The sequence below is a fragment of the Mastigoproctus giganteus genome, chromosome 7 (genome assembly GCF_048544385.1).
Source record: "Mastigoproctus giganteus isolate SK-2022 chromosome 7, ASM4854438v1, whole genome shotgun sequence".
Classification (NCBI taxonomy): domain Eukaryota; kingdom Metazoa; phylum Arthropoda; class Arachnida; order Uropygi; family Thelyphonidae; genus Mastigoproctus; species Mastigoproctus giganteus.
Genome location: NC_143581.1, coordinates 207,838,783 through 207,859,146, shown reverse-complemented (window position 1 = coordinate 207,859,146; position 20,364 = coordinate 207,838,783). Strand labels below are relative to the sequence as shown.

Below are 20,364 nucleotides of genomic sequence, written 5' to 3'. Positions count from 1 at the left end.
CTTTCTAACTTCGTTTCTTGTACCGTCTGGGAGGGAGGGGGTTCCTCGCTTAGGGTGAGTTGGGTATACCACTTATCTATCTTCCTTATGGCCTGGTGGAGTGGTGCTGTGTTGTTCTAGAAATAATCCTTCAGGTTAACTATCGCTGTTTTCTGTTCTCTATCAGATCTATCAGGCCCCCTTCCTCCCTCCCTCTTTCCGAGCTATTGTTAGTCTCTCCACTGCTGACTTCGGGTGGTGGTGTTGGCGGATCTTGATCATCATTGTCCTTGTCTTTCGCATGATATCTTCTAGTTCGGTTTTAGTCCAATCTATGACCCACCCCGAAGGTGTATGTTAGTATGGAGCTGCATAGGTGTTTTTGGCTTATAACTGTGTTCCCTCCGTTCAATTTTGTTTTCAGCAGGCTTCTGAGTCTCTGATAATATTTTTCGGTCAGGCACCTCTTGATTTCCTTGTGCTCTAACTGCTGAGCCTGCATCATCCCTAGGTATTTATAGGTCTCTCCTTCTGTCATAGCTTCGATCTCTTTACCAGTCAGCAGCTGGTAGTTTCGGCCAACTAATTTTCCCTGGTGCAGTGTGTGGGTCATGCATTTGTCTAGACCAAATTTCATCCTGATGTCCTTGCTGAATTCTTCGGTGATCCAGAGTAGTTGCTGGAGTTGCTTCTCTGTTGCCGCGTAGAGCTTGATGTCATTCATATACATCAGGTGGGTGAAGGTGTACAGGTTCTTTCTTCCTTCTTTGAGGCTATATCCATACTTTCTGCCGTTAAGCATGGTGGATAGCGGGTTGAGTGCTAGACAGAACCACAGTGGGCTCAGAACATCTCCTCTTCTTCCCCATTAGAAGAGGAATATTCTAATGGGGATTGGCCTGGTTGTGATGTTCTCGACCTTAATGGTGGTACTCCATTTCGCCATTGTTGCTTCTAGGAAGTTTGTCACTATCGGATTGACCCTGTAGATCTTCAGGGTCTCTATTAGCCAGCTATGAGGTACGGAATCGAAGGCCTTGCGGTAATCGATGTAGGCCGTGTATAGGTTGCGGTGCTTCTTGTATGTTTGCTCCATAACTGCGGCATCTATGGTTAATTGCTCCTTGCATCCTTTGCTGCTCTGCCTGTATCCTTTCTGCTGTTCGACCATAATGGTCGAACAGTAGAAAGGACTATTTCGATTATAACTAAACATTCGATTATTCCGACTATAACTAAACATCCGATTATTTCGATTATTTTATTATTAATAATAATAAATTGTATTGTATTGTATTGTTATTATTATTAGCCATATGGTGCAAGGAAGCATGAGGCTCTTGCTGCACCAGCCAAAAAAAAATTTGAGTTACCCCGAGAGAGAGAGAGAACAAAAGTCAGAAATAGAAGGAATCACTAAGGAAGAGAAGAATGATGATATCTAGCTCAGAACCCTGGGTGCGCTAAGCCCATACTCACCAGATGTGAGTACTCATATCATTCGAATGATTCATTTGTTTATGGAAAATCGTTCGATTATGACAAATCATTATGTAAAATCCTTTTTATTATGACAATTCATTATTGAAAACCATTCTTTCCTTTATTGAAAGAAATGATTTATAGAAAATCATTTCTTTTAATGACAAATCATTGTGAAAATTATTTGATTATTCGTGGATGACACGTGTTCTTGGATAAAATTGTGAAATGGTGATTATGGTTTAATCGCTATTTCACAATATGTTTACCTTCCCTTATTTGGCTAAACTGATTTCAAAATTCTCTTGTGGGTAGCACAGTTGTTAGAATCACTGTCCTCATCACATCAGGTGGAAAAGACCTTAGTTCGATGACCGGAGAAATTTTTATGGGCCTTTTTCACAACGTGGCTGAGTTAGTCGGTCTGAGGCAAGGGTACCATGGTTTTTTCCTCCCTAAAACTCGGGTTTTTCGTCCAGGAAAAAAACAGAAATTCGATCACAGAATATACGCAATTTACAGACAGTATATACAAAGCAATATGGCCTTAGTCGCTGTTGCTCCGTCTAAAAACCCTACTACAAAAACAACAGAAAACAATTACGATTTCAAAACTGACATCCATTTTTTTATCTTTTTGATACATTGTAAAGATTTTCCGCAGGTTTAAAACAAAGAAGGAAAATACAAATTTCTTTATCTTGTAAATTTATGTAATTATCCAAATACCAAGTCATACTAAAATGTAGAAAACTCAAGGGTGGTAAAATCTTAGATTTTCACTAATCTGTCATCATGTTGACGTTGATGTTTCGTCCTTCCCTGTACCTTTATATTTATCTATGTATCTTTTGTCCTATATCTCTACTGAGGGAGACAAGATTTTTCGGAAAGATGTTTGTGGGGAGTGCAAGAAGTGAATTCACAAGTTCAAGTTCATCCTACACGCTAAATTTTGAAATTAATTAACAAGACGATACTTTCATGTGTGTGTTAAGTGACAAAGCGACTAGGATGACGAGGCGACAGTACATTGTGTCTGCAAACTGTGTATATTTTGCGGTCAATTTGCTTCCTTCCTGGACGAAAAACCCGTGTATACGGAAGAAAAACCATGCAACCCTCGACTGAGACCGACCAACTCGGCCACGTTGTGAAAAAAGCTCATAAAAATACCTTACGTCATTAACGGGATTCAAATCTGTGTCTTTTACACGCAGTGTGGGAAAGATAGCGTTTATAACCGCTTTGCTAACCGCGAGGGCTGTGGTTTTTCTTTAATTCTAGTTTTGAACAAAAGTTTTGAAGCTAATCTATGTTTCTTTTTCAAGTATGGTTATCATTCTTTCAAATTTCTCGTCTAAAGTTAAAAAATACCTTCTTTAAGTTTCGTATCAGATGAACTTGGAATTGGATTTAAAAGCTTCTTAAAACAGTTACCCACCTGTAGAGGTAATGACGCAATTTTAAAGCATTTTCAAATCAACCCTAACTGAATATTAAGTAAAGGTAACAGAACTTTCGTTCGGGCCCTTCAAACTTTTGTGATCAATATTTTTTGAATGGAGTAGAATGCATGTGCTCTAATTCCTTCTCCAATACTGATTCCTGTTCTGCTCTGCTCTTCTCTGCACATATAAAACATGGAATTTGTACCGTGATTAGTAATCCACCGTGATTAGTAATTGTACCGTGATTAGTACTTTAAAAGTAACGTGGATTACTTTCTGTATGTATTCTGTCTCTTTTAAAGTAACGTCTGTTACTTTAAAAGAGACAGAATACATTTTAAAAAATCATAATATGTATTTAATTCCATAGGTTTAGCAAATTCTTACATATTGAAAAGGCCAATTTTATTCTACTAATTATATTTTTTAAAAAAACAGTAGAATAAATTTCACTGTTCTATGCCAAAAGTGTACGAGAAAGTATGCCAGCCATCGTAGTACTTGTCATTAGGAATCGAACAAACATTAATAAAGAAGCCATTTCAACATTTCCCTCGTGTGTAGTACAGTTAGTAGAATCGCAGTTCTCCCGACACCAGTTGGAAAGACCTGAGTTCGAGTCTTGTCGATGATATGAGGAAATTTTTATGGTTCTTTTTCACAATGTGGCTGATTTAGTCGGTCTCAGGAGAAGGTAACATGTTTTTTCTCCCGGAACCTCAGATTTTTCCTCCAGCCAATAGCAAATCAATCACAGAACACACATAATTTGCAGACATGTTTACAGAGCAAAATCCTACAACAACAACAACCGTTTTCAACACTGTGGAGAAGTTTCATACTCCATTTTTGTGATGAGAGGAAGCGACTTTAATGTCAAAATTCATTTAATCGACTGCTTCCAAAGTTCGCACGCTACTAAACCCTCTTGGATACGAAGGTTTTCAGGACACACGTAAAAACCTCCATTGCCGTCATAAATATTCACTATAATTAGAGAGATATCTGGTGTTATTGTAGCCTGTTACCCTATAATGAGCTCAGACTAACACGCAGCCCTCGTGGGTAACACAATATAATCGCCATCCTTCCCACACCGCGTGGAAAATACCTGAATTCGAATCCCATCAATGCAGCTAGGAATTTTTATGGATCTTTTTCACAATGAATTAGCCGGTTTCAGACGAGTGTAGCATGATTTTCTCCCGGAAACTCCGGTTTTTCGTCCAGCAAGTAGAAAATCGACCACAGAGACATGCAATTTACAGACATGTTATGTATGACGCATTATGGCCTAACTTGCTAATGCGCTAAAACCGTACAGGAACTAACCAGCTAGCACGCAATACGTTTAACTAGTGCTCGGTTAGATCTTGCAAGAATTCCTCCAAAGGAAAGATGGCCCATGAGACAATGGACTGTCTGAAGCCAAACCAAGCTATCTATAACAAAGCTGATCTCACACAATCTTAATTCATCGCTCATCTCCTTGTTTTTCCTTAGAACAACTAAGCAGCTAAATTTCCACTAGAACCGTTGTTCTATAAGCCATATCTGGGTAAATCTATTCCTCCACCTGAACTAAATAGTAAAGAACATTTTACTCAAAGTAAAATATGCATAATACTTGTAATGAATGTTCGTTTCATTTGTTTAAATAAAAATTTGATAATATACAATTTTGTACAATGGCATCGTGTTAGAGTGAAGCAAACTCTAATATAGCTGTAAACCGCATCGTTTAGGTGTATCTCATATTGTGAATACCTTCACAACGAGTTGCCATGATATTGTACTACCTCGAATAAGTAACGCTTCACCAATGGGGAAGCCTATTGTTACTTATTCTCAGCGAATACCACCACCCATACGGCACTGCTTCAAGGCTATTTTGTATATTTGTGGGATAATAACTCTACTATCCACTTGTCCCTATTAGACTTAGAAAAGCAAAGGGAAAGTAATAGTAGGAGTGGAAGAGGAAAAGAAATGGTGTAGAAGAATGAAAGGGGCAGTAACTCCTTTAACTCACACCACTCAAAAACTCCTCGAATAGGCAATGCTTCACCAGTAGAGAAGACTGTTGTTACCTATTCTTGAAAACTCCAGGCAGCATCAGGCCCCCTAGTGACAGTTTCGAGGATATTTGGCCCTTCATCGGTGGGTGGGTAGGTACCTAGGTGATGCAATGATGGCAAAACAGTTATGAAGTACAGTACAGCTCCACAATATAAGAGATGCCTGATGGTGTACGAAATAAATCAACTAAGAAGTTTTTAGGGCTTAAGCCTCAGGCTGTGTGAAAGTTTAACAATGTACAAGTTTGTGCAATGGCATCATAGCCTTGAAATGGTGCCATCTGAGTGGTGGTATCCGCTGAGAATAAGTAACAATAGTCTTCTCCATTGGTGAAGCGTTACTTATTTCGAGGTAGTACAATATCATGGCAACTCGTTCTGAAGGTATTAACAATATGAGATACACCTAAAACGATGCCGTTTTCAGCTATTTTAGAGTTTACTACATACTAACATGGTGCCATTGCAGAAACTTGTACGTTGTTAAACTTTTATGCAGCCTGAGGCTTAAGTCCTAAAAGCGTCTTAATAAAAATTTGATTTAAAATCTCTTGCAATTTGCTTATATAACTTTTAATATGAACACCGCATACAGATACATACGTTCACTGGACAAAACATTAGACCCCTTTTGCAATTAGAGTCAACAGATAATTAACCGTACGATATGCAAATATGTGTTACATCGTATGGTCATGAGTTCCTTAGTATCAGATACATGCTGTAAACTTTCCTGTAGCTTCTTAAAAGATGCGTAATGGGGAAGAGAGATGATCGTTCCGATTTTCAGAAAGGTGTTTGTTATTGTTGAAGCACGTTTAGCAGGAGCGATAATCAAGAAAACAAAGGAAATCAATGGTGTGTCGAGAGCAATCATCTCAAACTATACGATGAGTGGAAGACGATAGAAAAATGAAAGAAAGAAAGACGAAAGAAAAATTTCTGCTGCATTTCTTTCTTTTAGAAAGAAATGCAGCAGAAATTCAGTACTCCAAGTACGACACAGTAGGAATTTAAAGCGATTTAGCAGTCACAATAAGCAGTCCAGTATGCAACAAATGACCGAAAATTTCAATTGAAGCAAAGAAAGTTCCGTTTCCAATCAAACTATGCGGATAGAGTTGGAAAATTTGAGATTTGATAGTCGTGTGCTATAAGAAAATCACTTTCTTTCTTTCTGAAAGAAATCAAAAGATTCTACTGGAATGGTGCCGCCAACACAATGATTGGACTGTGGAACAGTGGAAAAAGATCATGTGGTCTGACGAGTCTCGATTTACACTTTTTTTGCACCATAGTAGGGTTAACGTATGGCGTGAAATTCATGGAGCCATGCATCCAGACTGTTTTGCTTTCACTACTGAAGCAAGAGAAGGTAGTGTCATAATATGGGGTATATTATATTGGTACGGCCTAGGTCCATTCACGGTATTAGAAGTCGTGTTACTTCCAATAAATATCTTTCTGTCGTATCGTACCAACTTCGCCATGTATTGCTTCGTTTTTACTTGAAGCAATGTTTCTCTCAAGACGACAACGTAACTATTCACTGTGCAAAAATTGTATCTGAACGGTTCGAAGAACATTCCCAAGATTTCTAACATCGACCTGGCTACCAAAATCTTCAGATCTGAATCAAATTGAAATGTGTTGGTCATGTTGGAAAGGGCAGTTCGGTTTATTATATATTTCGGAGAAAAACAACATAAATCCCTTCACGGCATCGGAATCCCGGGAGTTTAGAATTTGAGTGAGGCACTTTAAATAACACATAACAATTAATAGGCGAATACACAGAGGGACAATATGTCAGTATAATATGAACAATAAATGAACATTATATTAATGGAACAATAAGACTAATATATGCACATAAACAAGGTGTATTTGTTTTAATTTCGGTCTCCAGGGTTTCCTCCTATATGCCACATGTATACAGTATAGACTGCTGTTTCTTTGATTATGGCGAAGAGGTTTCTACAGCAAGAAGAATGCTCAGTCTGTACTTTTTCTTTGACCAATTAGTGCATGTCGCCGTCTATTTTGCTGACCGTGTCGTGCATTTGGTTGGGAAAGAATATCTCAACCAGGGCAAGTTTATTAGTATGACTGACAAGCATCGAAGTAGATCAAAGACAAGGTTGTGAGATCCTCCAGGAATTAATCTGCCAAATGGTTGGCAGATTAATCCTATTAGCATTTTGGCTGTAAATTTCTTTTTTTTAATAAAGTAAATTTGGCTGTAAATTCTTTTTTTTAATAAAGGAGGACATTCTTCTGATTAGTAAGGTGACTGGGAGTTCAGTGGTAGTGATCCTGGGACTGTGATGGAGTTTGACATTAGCCTACTTCAGAAGCCAGTACTCTCCTGCGTAAATTTTCTTCATATTAGTGGAAGCTGCTGAAGCCCAAATTTCGGAACTGTACAGGACTTTTGGATACATTGAAGTTACTAGGGACTTTGTGAGGATGGATTGGTTTCAAAGATGAAATAATTGCTGCTTGGCGGCCCACCTAAGCCGAGAGAATTTAGTAAGATGACATGTCAGTATGGCTGTTGACCGACCACAATACACCATCTAACAAATATCCTGTTGGAAGGATAGTCATATCTGTAGCTATATTTCCTCAGACACTTAGTGGAATCCATTCTATAGCGTGTACGGCTGTAATTCGGGAAAAAGTTGGTCCTATAACTTTTATATGATAATGAACAAAGGTCGATTTTCGTGTGTTCTTTGATCGATTTGCTTTTGCTGGACGAAAAACCCAATTTCTTACGGGAGAAAAACCATGTTATCCTCGCCTAATTTTTTAGCCAGCGGGTATAATGTACATTTATAAAGCTATCTTATTTATTCTTACCTGTCTTTCTGTAAGGTCAAGCGAAACAGCAATCTCGTACCTCCTCAACCTGGTAAGATAATTATGCTGGACAAATTCGTTTTCTAGTTCTTGAATTTGGTGTTTGGTAAATGCTGTCCTTTCTTTGCGTGACCTGGCATGAACATCTCCATTGTGAAGGCTGTTGTCTGGAAAGAAACACCAAGAAATAAGTTATATTTAATAATTAAGTTGTTTTTAAGAAATTAGCTGTATTTAACAAATTTCTAATTTAAAAATTTAGAAAATCAATCTGACAACAGGACTTTGTCATTGTTAAATTGAAGTTAATAAGCTGTCTTTTTTCAAGTGGCCAACGGTGATTACACGCGTTTGACAATTTTTGATTGACAGAAATATTGTTGTTTGAAAACATTAAAAATAGAAATATATAGAAAAAAATGTAAAAAATTATAAATGTTCTTGAAAATAACATGACATTTTTATTTAGCAAAGTGAAAAAGGATCTGTACATTTCTATTAGCATTCATTAATATTAAATGATTTTTAAAATTTTATTTAGGATTACTTTTAGATGAATATTATAAAATGATTTTAAAGCAAGATTAATGTTTCATTGTACATGAATAAGTTGCTAAAAATATTCTGTATTTTTTTAATAAAAAAATAAGGATTTTTTTATAGCGGCCTGCTGTGGAACATCAAAATTGTTACTTATATCCAAGAGTTTAGATTTGTTGAATATTATTTTAAATGTTATAAATATTATTTTTACGAGTAAACCATTAATTTATAAATATTATTTTTACGAGTAAACCACTGTCATATTTTGTGTTAATAAAATTAGAGAGAGGGGGCGCTTTTGCATAGAGTTCCAAAAATTCTACCTACGCCATTACTGGACAACTATCGGTTTAACATATCTATAACTTCTGGTTTCGACAATTACTTCAAAGTAAATTAGGCCTGCTGGATGGTTCCTAAAAAAATTCCGACCACACGCAAAAAAAGGTTTGTCATTAAAAGAAGTTCTCATTGGAAAGGGATGGGCAATAAAAGAAAAATAAAATAATATAAATATTGGTAATCTGTATTTACTAATTATAACATTAGAACGTTATAATGATGCCGGAGGGTGCACTCATAACCGTAAGTGTATTATGTCTGTAGAAGTGTGTATGTTTAAGTACCAATTTGCATTGTGCGAGATGAAAAACCAGATTAACTCACAGGGAAAAACTCTTTCAGCTCCTTTTACCAGATGTAGTAGTGACAGGAATAGTCTTAGCTATCTCAGTTATTGTTTATTTTATTTTATTATTTTTTTTTTTTTTCGGTCTTCATGTAATAATTCTATTCCCTTTTGATGGATTTTCATAAAATTTTAAATTTGAGCCCTTTGGAAAGATTTGTAGAGGAGTTTTAAATTTAATTAAAATCGGAACAATAGAAATTCCGATAGTTATTATTTCTTTGTCCGTCCGTTTGAATCTAATAACTGGACTCCCAGTAGATGTATTTTCAGGAATTTTTACATTTCGCTCTTTTAGAACGATTTGTTCAGCCAACCTAAAGGTTTGAAAAAGGCATTTGGAGGGAATGGTGTGATTTTTTTTTTTTTTTGGCTGATGCTGCATAAGCTCATACATTTGCTTTCTTGCATCACATGCCACTACTACTACTACTACTACTAAATTTCATTAAAATCGGAAATGCGACAATTATTAAATGTTTTTCGTACGTATCACATAGCTGTCCATACACCGTATATTGTAGCTGAAGCACTGGATATTATGTTTCTTGCCATGCGCTGGTTGAAGGAATGGATGAGTAATGTGGTGGATGCACAGAAAAGCAGAATCCGAAGAAATTTTTTTTGGTTCATGTATTTTTGTTGTTGTTGTTGTTATAAATCATGAATTGTTGCTATTTGAAACCACGCCTGAAATGTAGCTCACTACGTACATAAACTAACTTCTTTAAATCTTGGCAATGTTTTAAAAGATTTTCCATCAACACTTTTTTTTTTTCAGGTTTAATACTTCATAAAGAAAACTAAATTTATTAACCAATCCCTTTAGTGATTCAAACTGCATTTCTAAGTTTATTTTAATTTCATTAATTATTATGTTGATTCTGAAATGCAGAAAATCGTTTTGATTCTGAAACTATCTTCTGCATTTTTCGTAAACGAACATATTTTTCGATTCGTTCTATTCTCTTTGAACGCCAAACGAATGTCATATTTACCGCTTCCTGCAGACTTAGCGAGCTCCTTTTAATGTATATTGAAACATATTTCAATGATAAAGCCAAGAACAAAACTGTGCAAGATGAGACAGTGTTATGTAAATAAGCTTCACTTATTTTTTTTTTTTTTTGCCAAAGTTGTCTTATTCGTGCTACAGAACTCTGTACCATACGATTAGTGACAGTAAATACTCGAAAGTACAATTTTGTTTAAAACCTATTCACGCTCAGTGACAATTCCTGATTCATAACACGTGTTATAAAGATTTCGATAGCTTCGCGCATGCCATTTAACTGAAATCTTATACACTCACTGGCCAAAAAATTAGAAACCTTTTGTAATTGGCGTCAGCAAATAATTAAACGTGCAGTATGCAAGTGTAAATTGTCGCAAGATTGCTTACAAGTGCCTTGGTATTAGATACGAGTAAATACTGTATACTTTCCTGGACTTCTTATTCGATCCGCATATGGGAAGACACGTGATTTTTCTGATTTTCAGAAAGGTGTTAATTTTGCAGCACGTTTAGAAGAAGCCGCAGTTTAAAAAAACAAAGGAAATCACTGGTGTGTCGAAAGCAACCATTTCCAAAGTATACAATAAGTGGAAGACGAAAGAAGAAGAATGCATCTCTAAAAGGAAGAAATGCGGCAGAAAATCGGTCCTCCAAGAAGGAGACTGCATAATTTTAAATTGAAAATTGTGTCAGATGAGACGGTCCAGTGTCTGAAAAATTCAATTTAGGCAAAGAAAGAGCCATTTTCAACCGAAATGGCTCTTTCCAACCGAAAATGCGGCGAGAGTTGAAAAACTTGGGATTTGGTAGTCGTGTGCCTATACGAAAGCTACTGCTTTCTGGAAAAATCGAAAGATTCGACTGGAGTGGTTAGAGACTGTCTCATGTTGCTGCTGGAGGCGGTATCACAGTATGGGGTAGGTTCTATTGGTACGGGCTGGGTACGTACGAACTTCAACGTGCAATAATTCATTTTTACCTGATTGCGATGGATGCTTTCAAGATGACAACTATCCACTGTACAAAAATTGTATCTGAATGGTTCGAGGAACATTCCCAAGATTTCCAACATCTGTTATGCATTAGGCGGTCCCCTTGGCCGCCTAATTCTCTAGGTGTGAATCCAGTTGAGAATTTTGGTATATGATGGAATGGCCAGTTTGTCCGCGCAGTTCTCTACTGAATATAGCCACAATATAGCCGCTGACAAATATCCAGATGGTAGAATGATCAAATCTGAAGCTAGACTACCTTAGCCACTAATGGAATCTATGTCACATCAAAGTTTGCTCAACTAGATATCGAATAAAAAATTTCTAATTTTTTGGCCAGTGAATGTAATCACCAAATCTGCATTCCCATTGCGCTTCGGAAAGAGGTTTCAAAGATATATTCGTAACATTTGGTTCAAAATCACCCAAATGGAAAAGTGTGTATTCTTTAATATTCTTTTTATTAAGCAAAAAAAAAAACAAAAAAAAAACTTTTTACCACTGTTGATGATTTAGCAACATCACCCAATTACGGCAGTACCGTTCAACTCCAATTATGGCAGTATCACCCAATTCCAATTGTGACACGTAATATAAAAAAAAAAAGCCCTTGGATTAACGGTAAATGTACATGTTTTCATACCCGAATTCACTCCTATCACTCCCTCGTGGGTAGCACAGTCGGTAGGATCGCCGTCCTCCACACACCGAGTGGAAAAGACCCGAATTCGAGTCTCGTCGATTGCGGGAGGAATTTTTATGGGCCCTTTTCACAACGTGGCTGAGTTAGTCAGGCGAGGGTAGCATGGTTTTATCTGACGGTAAATCGGGTTTTTCATCCGGCAAAACAGAAAATCGACCTCAGAACACACGCAATTTACAGACAATATGCACAGAGCAATATGGCCTTAGTCGCTGATGCTCCTAAAACCCTACAACAACAACATTTTTTTAAAGCTTGGTAACGTTTCAAAAAGCTGTCCGTCGACATTTTTTCAGGTTTGATACTTCGAAAAGAAAACCAAATTTATCAACAAATCCATTTACTGATGCAAAATTGGTTTCTTTGTAAGCAATGCCCCATTTGGTAGTCTCTTTGAGAAACTGAAGATTTCGAAAGTTTTTTTTTTTCAATACCTACAGTAATTTCGTGTTAAAGTATTATTTCATTTCTTAAAAATGTAGTAACGTTGTATTTTTAATTAATGTACATTTTGTATTGGATTTTCTAAGAGTAAATGAATTTCTGTACATTTATATAAGTCGAGCTAAAAAATTTTCACCAGCGAGGCCTCTACAGGTGCGAGAACTTGGGTAGTCGCCCACTTTGCCGAACTTTGCTTCAAGATTCTCTTAGAACTGCTAATAATTTCCCTGTTGCTTTCTGAATAATTTCCTCAGTCGTTACATATCTCTGACCTTTAAAAGAGGTTTTAAGCTTAGGGTAAAAATCGCAGGGAGGGAGCTAAATACAGTGAATATAGTGGACGGGGAACCACAGTGATGGAATGCTTCGCAAGAAATTCTTGACTGTAAGTACCGAATGTGCATGGATATTGTCATGATGAAAACGCCAGTTTCTTGAAGCCTAATTTTCTGGCCGCTTTCTCCAAACTTCAATCGCCATAAAACTGTTTTGTAGTATTCATGCAGGACAAATTCATAATGAACACTGTCCTGTGAGTCAAAAAATATGTTAAACATGATTTTAACGGATTTAAACTTTCGTTTGACATTTTATCGAGATTTTCTTACTCGTTTGGGTTTTTAAAATTACGCAGTCATTCATCGAAGAGGACTGGGACTTTGTTTCGGGGTCATAAGCCTTTTGGGAAATGTTAGACCCAAGGTTCGTTGTAAGTAATTATGGAAGAAACTAAAGATGAGGTTTGAGTTAGCAACAGCTAACCAAGATCCTGATATGCAAGAATTCGTCGCTCTCTATGATCATCAGACAGTGACAAATTCTCGAAATCACGAATACGAGCGAGTGAATATTTGTTTCTGAAGTTAAAGGGCAGTCAGAGCGAGAATCATTTTCGACGGACAAGTGGCCCTGTTTAAACTTTGAGAATTACTGAAAAGCTTTCGAATGAAACATAGTAACAACTATTGAGAGTACGAAGTTTATTCGAATGGTATACTCAAGGAATTTATTTTTTGTCTATTGTGTTTCAAGTGATGTGACGATCACAAAATGGCGTCATACACCATGGAGCAGCGGATATTCATAATTGAGAAATACTTCCGTTTATCAGAGAGTCCTGAAACTGTCAGGAGCTTTTCAAAAGTTCGTTGCCTAAGTAGAGCCAGATAGGCACAGTTGGAAGACAAAATCCATTCTGGACGATTACTCTCAACATGGCAGGCCATCATTACAAAAACTGAAATAAACATTCAAAAAGTGAGAGAAACATTTGAGAGAAGTCCAAAAAGTTCACCAGAAGAGCTTTTCAAGAATTGGGCATCAAGCGCACTGGTCTGTAACACATCCTCAAGTCTGACTTGCATTTGTTTAAGTACAAGACACGGCAACTACTCACGGAGAGCAATGCTATTGTGAGATTGGACTTTATTAACGCTATTTGTGAAGAAAGAAATTGATTTTGCCATAATCTGGTAGTCCGCGCGGGTAGCACAATGGTTATAATCACTTTTATTATCCACGTCACGTGAAAGAGGCTTGGGTTCGAATTCGGCAAGGTAGTTCTCTCCAAAACTCCGGTTTCTCGTCGTCGAAGTAGAGGGATGCTACATCGAACCCAATGTCATATAAATTCCAGGAGTAGTTGATATACCGTTTGAGTAAACTTTATACTTTCAATATTCATGGAGAAACAAAGATTTAAACTTGGTAGGCACCTTTTGAGCCACCACCAGTATATCCACACGCAAACATACACGTATATGAGTAGTCAGAACGACCTGTTTTCATTGGTGCTCCTAAAGACCATACCACTTTGGGTTTTATTACTCATCTTTGCAAATAAATTAAGTTTACTGCTTTTGAATGAAAAATTTAAATTTAAATTTATTTTTTAAACGTAAAATAAATTTAAGTTTTTAATTTCATAAATTAAAAAATATTTATTTCATTTTTTAAAAATTTGCTCTGACTTTTCATTTCGTGCCGCAGTCATCTCCTTGAATAAATAAATATTCGATAAATATATGCTGTATAACGAAATACATAAATTCTAATCATTTAAGGTATATTTTCATTTAATTTTAATTTACAATTCATTAAACCTTTATTTTAGAATGTTTTCTGTTATTTTTACTACTTTTAACGACTGTGAATTCCGTGGGATGATTTGTGTACCTAAATAATACATTTTTAATAGTATACATTATTCAAAAGAATATACTATAAATATCAGTTATTATATTTAATATCAAGAAAGAAGATATATTTTTTAATTTTTAAAATGAAATTTCCAATCCTAATGTAGAGGAATTCAAAACTGTGGGTTACGCCATTGTTTTATTTATAGAAAGTTTTTAAATCAAGATCGATGTTGCATTTTTCTTTCTTTTATATATATATATATATCAGATTCTGCTATGCATCTAATTAGGGCCGAACTACCAGAACACGGATTGAGACCGAATCTTGTTGAATGGCAATTATCAAATATCGATACAGTATAACCTTATAAGCACATATAAGATCCTATATTCGCATTTATGTCTTTAAAACCATTGTGAGGAAAACGGATAACAAAATTAACAAAAAGGTATCTAAGGCCCTCGTGGGTAGCATAGTTGGTAGGATCGCTGCCCCCCCCCCATATGAAAAAGACCTGAGTTCCAGTCCCGTCGATAACGGGAGAAAATTTTATGGGCATTTTTTCAAAACGTGACTGAGTTAGTCGGTCTCAGGCGAGGGTAGCATGATTTTTGCTTCCCGAAACTCGGGTTTTTCGTCCAGCAAAAAGAAAAAGGACCTCAGAACACACGCAATTTACAGACGATATGCACAGGGCAATATGGCCTTAATCGTTGATGCTCCTAAAATCCTACAACAACAATTATATTAATCCATGCATTCCTCAAATTGCCAGGAAAATAAACACCACAATAATGAACTTATTCGACTTCTGAATTAAGTCAAAACAGGATAGTCCTGCGAGTAATAATATTCCATGATATCCACAGGTGTTTAAGATTTCAGAATGGTAATAAGTATGTAACTGACGATTCACTCATTTCTTCTACTTAATGTGATGCCTTGGGCTCAACTCAAATTGATCCTCTAATCCACCGGGGAGGTGGTGGTGAAGGCGACTGTAATCGAACATCCTGATGTTCACCTTTATTATTATTATTATTATTATTGACGTACCTGCTATTATTTCGTTGACTCCTGTACTGTTGATATAAAAAGGTAAAGGTAAACTGCAGCTATTATCAATCCACTGCAGGATGGAAGCCTCCTCAACGATTCATGTTGAAGGAAAAGGACCATAATCTGCCACGCTGGTCCAGTGCGGGTTAGCAGATCAACCGTATTTAGCAACAAGGGGCTTGAACCCCTGTCTATTCAAAGAGCCTGTGCTACTGCACTTCTGTCCCTGACCCCTCAGCTACGGGGGCCTTGTACTGTCGATATACTCGTATGTTAAACTAAAACACTTCAGTCAAATGGCCTCGAGGGTAATACAGTGGATATAGTCACCGTCTTTCCCACACCGGGTGGAAAAGGCCTGAGTTTGACTTCCCCTCTGACGCGAAGAATTTTTATGGGGGTTTTTCACAACGTTGGTGTGAGGCGAAGTCAGCATAGTTTTTCCTCCCATAAATTCGAGTTTTTCTTCAAGCAAACAAGCAAATTTTTTCTTCAAGCAAAAAGTTTTTCTTCAAGCAAACAAGCAACAACTACGACTTCATTCAAATGCATATATTTTCTTGTTGTATAACAGCTATTTATATGAAACACTGTACAAGCATATAATTGTAGCGAGAGAGAGAGAGAGAGAGAGAGAGAGAGAGAGAGAGAGAGAGAGAGAAAATTAATACCCTAGACCGCCGAATAGAAATAGTTCTGATTGTCACCTCGTGGCCTTAGTTGCTAGGAGTTAATGCTACACAACTAAAACAAAAAAAAAAAAAAAAAAAAAGTAAAAAAAAATTGAAACAGAATAAAAATAAAACAATGTCCAAGACTAAAAGAATAAAATAAATGAAATTTAAAAAGATAAGAGATCCGAGGTTGTTTTCGACACCCAAGATTAGTTACTTTCGGAAATCATATGATCTCCCATTTTGTGTTACGTATGAAACATGGAACATTGATTTTCTTTGGGCAACACTGGGAATTGGCATAAGCACTTTGTCTTGGGTAGCAGTCTCTCCCACCTTAAGTAGTAGTAGGGTTTCAGGAGCATGGAGCATCAGTGACTAAGACCATATTGCTCTGTGTATACTATCTCTAAATTGTGTGTATTCTGAGATCAGTTTTTTGTTTGCTGGATGAAAAACACGAGTTCCGGGAGAAAAAATCATGATACTCTCCCCTGAGACTGACTAATTCACCACGTTGTGAAAAAGGCCCATAAAAATTTCTCAAGTCATCGACGGGACTCGAACTCAGGTGCATTTTCCAACCAGTGTGAGGAGGACGACGACCCTACCAAGTGTGCTATCCACGAGGACCCACTTTAAGACGAGAGCTGTGTTATTATTGTGAGAGACAGATAGATACACTGAGTGATCACTGAATTATGACCACCCCCTATGAAAACTGAATGCGATCCGTTGACCACGTGAGGTACGAGAGTGCGGAGTTAGTCGACCTACATAGCATAGATAAGGTGTCAGTGGTTCAGTAGGTAGTAAAATTCCGAGCGTGATGGGTAAAAGGAAGGATTTATCGGACTTTGATAAAGGACAGATTGTGGGTGTTCGACGAGCTGGTGCCTCGATTTCCCGAACGGCTGCACTGGTGGGGTGTTCGAGAGCCGCCGTAGTTAAAATGTACCAGGACTGTCGTAAAAATGGTCAAACAACTACCCGACGACAAAACTGAAAAGGTCAGCGAAAGGCTGATGTTAGAGGTGAGCGCCGGGTCTGACGACTCGTACAGGCGCAGCACTGTTGAGGAGTTGACTATTCAGTATAACATGAGCCAATCCAGAACAATATCTGGCATGACCATGCGTCGCACTCTCGCACGTATGGGCTATACCAGCAGACGACCCTACGGCATCCTTTCCTAACCAAAGTTCATCGGCGTAAAAGACTCACCTGGCGCAAAGAGCATGCAAGTTGGACGTTAGAAGACTGGAAGAAGGTGTGCTGGTCGGATGAGTTACGTTATTTACTCCACACCTTAGATGGTCGTGTACGGATTTGGCGTCAACAACATGAGGTTCTTCATCCATCATGCATGGTATCAAAAGTACAGGCCGGTGGAGGCGGTTGTATGGTATGGGGCATGTTTCACTGGCAAGAACTTGGACCCCTGGTGCATGTGGAACAACGTATCAGTAGTCTCCACTATCGTCAACCGCTTGCTGACTGTGTACAACCCGCTATGTTACACTTTTTCCCGAATGGCGATGGTGTCTTCCAAGATAACAATGCGCCGAGCCATCAGGCACTTGTTGTGCAGGAACACAGATCTGACTTCCAGCATATCGATTGGCCTCCGAATTTCCCCCGATATCAATCCTATATAGCACTTGTAGGACACTATGTAAAGGCATATCAGACGTCTGGATACACCAATCACCTCCATACCTGCATTGCTGACCCTACACCACACACACAGCTTGGTTGGCCATACCTCCCGAACGCTTCCGACATCTTATTGAATCAATGCCACGTCGGATAGCTGCTGTACTGAGGGCAAAAGGAATGTTCCTCCGATCTTTCCCCTCAGACGGAAAAGGAGAAGTGGCACTTCTCCTTTTCCGTCTGAGGGGGAAAGATCGGAGGAACATAGGTAGATGGTCATAATTCAGTGATCACTGAGTGTAAGTAAAATATGCCCAACTAGCATATTTCTTTAGTTTGCACAGAAATTTATGGTTGGACGGATTAAATCATGCCTTATACCTAAACACTGAGCGTATAGGCTTAACGATGAGTGTGTAGAATATTTTAGAAATTAGTATTAGCCCTATTATTAGTAAATACGCAATTTTATCTATTGTAGAGGATTATTTTCAATAGTTTTAATAATCAGAATGAAAGAAGTTCAGTTGGCCGATATAACCCAGATCTAGGCCTCAAAGATGCTGTACCGAAGATGTATTTCATTAAAAATTAATAAATTTTCTGTTTATGCTGTTTCAAAGAATGCAAAAAAAGTACTTCTTAGTAAACTTTAGAAAACTCCTTATTTAAGAGTAATTCACAGAATATCCCAATACTGTTCACTTTAATTTTAATGAGCAACTGGACGTTCTCATGCGTACATCAAAAAATGTAAACAAGGAAACTTCCACAGTCCAAACAAGAACTGAGTAAATTTTTCTGTTGACAATCATCACCTTCCAAGTGAATAGTTCTGAATCTTAGTTCGAAGTATCCATATTCCGACTATCATGACTTTTCATACGGGTTAGCTAAATGAGCTGGATTGTTTAGAATTAGTTAAAAGGAAATTAAAGCCATAAGGAGTCAGTGTATTTGTGTCTGTAAGTTGCGTATCGTATAGTTGGTTTTCGGGATGAAAAAACAATGTTCCCGTAAACCAAAAAGAATGCAACTCTCCTCTGACACCAACTAACTCATTCTTCGTATGAGCTTATAAAGTTCATTCCGTTCTGAAAATGTGGGGTGCAAAATATTGTGGGATGAACAACAGTAATAAGTGCCAGTTGGTCAGTTTTAGGTTTGTTTTGCTATAAACAACCAAACCTGTTCATTAACTGAAGTATCATTTGACTGCGCATCTGACATTGAAACTAATTTTACCCAAAAAACATTCAAAACAATGTCACCTTTCGCAGATGGTTTCTTGAACCTACCTGATGGTATCTTGGCACTCACTGGAAAGTGACACTTCTCCTTTTCCGTCTGAGGGGAAAGATCGGAGGAACATTCAGAACAATCTACTTTCGCAGGGGCATTGTCATTAATATCAAACATAGTCTCGAATACGCAACTGGAGTCTTCATCTTCCTCCTGGAACTCAATATCGGACAGGGAGATATAATCGTGCTGCGATTGCTTACTGGGTCGAACTGCCAAAAGATCACCGTGGTCAAAGTTCTGAAAGCAACTACGTTCAGGATTCTGTACTTCGGTCGCCGATTTATTCCTTCGTCCCGTTGAACTGTTACTTAAAAGCTCCGGAAAATCGGCAATTTGAACGAAAGGTTTTGGCAAGGGAGCGTGCGAAGTTGCCGAAGACAGCGAAAACACCTCGTCCACTTGTAGCTCCGGCATCACGGAAGGTTGGTCCCCGTACGTAGTGGGTGGAAGCGATACGAATGACGGCGTAGAAAGAATATTTACTCTCCTATCCGATAAGGTTGTATGGGCACTTGGGAAAGCCACGGCATTGAAGGAACTGGCGGCAGATTTCCACATCGCCAAGTTGTAAGCGGGGTTGGTGCGACTGTACGATAAAGGATCCATAAATCCGCCGAAGTTACTGCTCACAAAAACAGAATAATCTCGAAATCAGCAAGCGGTTTATATTTAATAGCGTCAACTAAACATGGTTGATAGACTCCGAAGATAGTGCACGAAGTCTGCTTTATAGCCTTGGAGCTACGACCGGGCACGTTCCCCACTCATCAAGTACTTGTTGCTCAAGGAAGCGAGCCAAGTACGCACACTTGACGGGGGAACGTAAAGAGACGTTCCCCTACATACGACAGGTGGTGACAGATATTAGAAACAGTAGTCATCGTGTCAACTGTTCCTTGCCGGCAGAGAGAATGTCGAAGCGTGAGGTCCCACTAGCCGGGTTTGTAACATGTGTGGGCGGGTGTCACATGTACAGAAGACGCGGACTCGTTGAAGCTCGGCCTGAAATCTGAGTGTTACAAGCGAGGGCAAAACAGCATCGCGGAACTTGGGGTGACAAGGATACAGTGGTGGAATGTTTCCTCAGAAGAGAACAAAAAAAAAAAAAAAAAAGATGTTTTTGCTCGTACAATAGGACTGCGGAGTCAGTTCTGATGTCCGGGAGAGAAATGTCAAACTGGGTGTGCTGCCAAGGTCAAGCGAAGTGTCGAATAAGGCTTAACACTTTAAGAATGTTTATTGGTGCAATTATACTTAATAATACGTGATGGCGCAATCGCAAGAGGTT

General features: G+C 38.0%; 1 protein-coding gene across 1 annotated transcript in view; it reads right to left on the bottom strand.

Moving 5' to 3' along the window:
• Positions 1-19,968, bottom strand: part of LOC150083626 (uncharacterized) — a 31,979-nt gene extending 12,011 nt beyond the window's left edge. The window contains exons 1-2 of the mRNA XM_090377393.1: positions 19,070-19,968; positions 7,856-8,022 (exon numbers count right to left, since the gene is read on the bottom strand). Of these exons, the coding sequence (XP_090233519.1) occupies positions 7,856-8,022; positions 19,070-19,682 (780 nt within the window). The 5' untranslated portion in view covers positions 19,683-19,968. The remainder of the gene's footprint in view (positions 1-7,855; positions 8,023-19,069) is intronic.
• Positions 19,969-20,364: the final 396 nt, after the last annotated feature.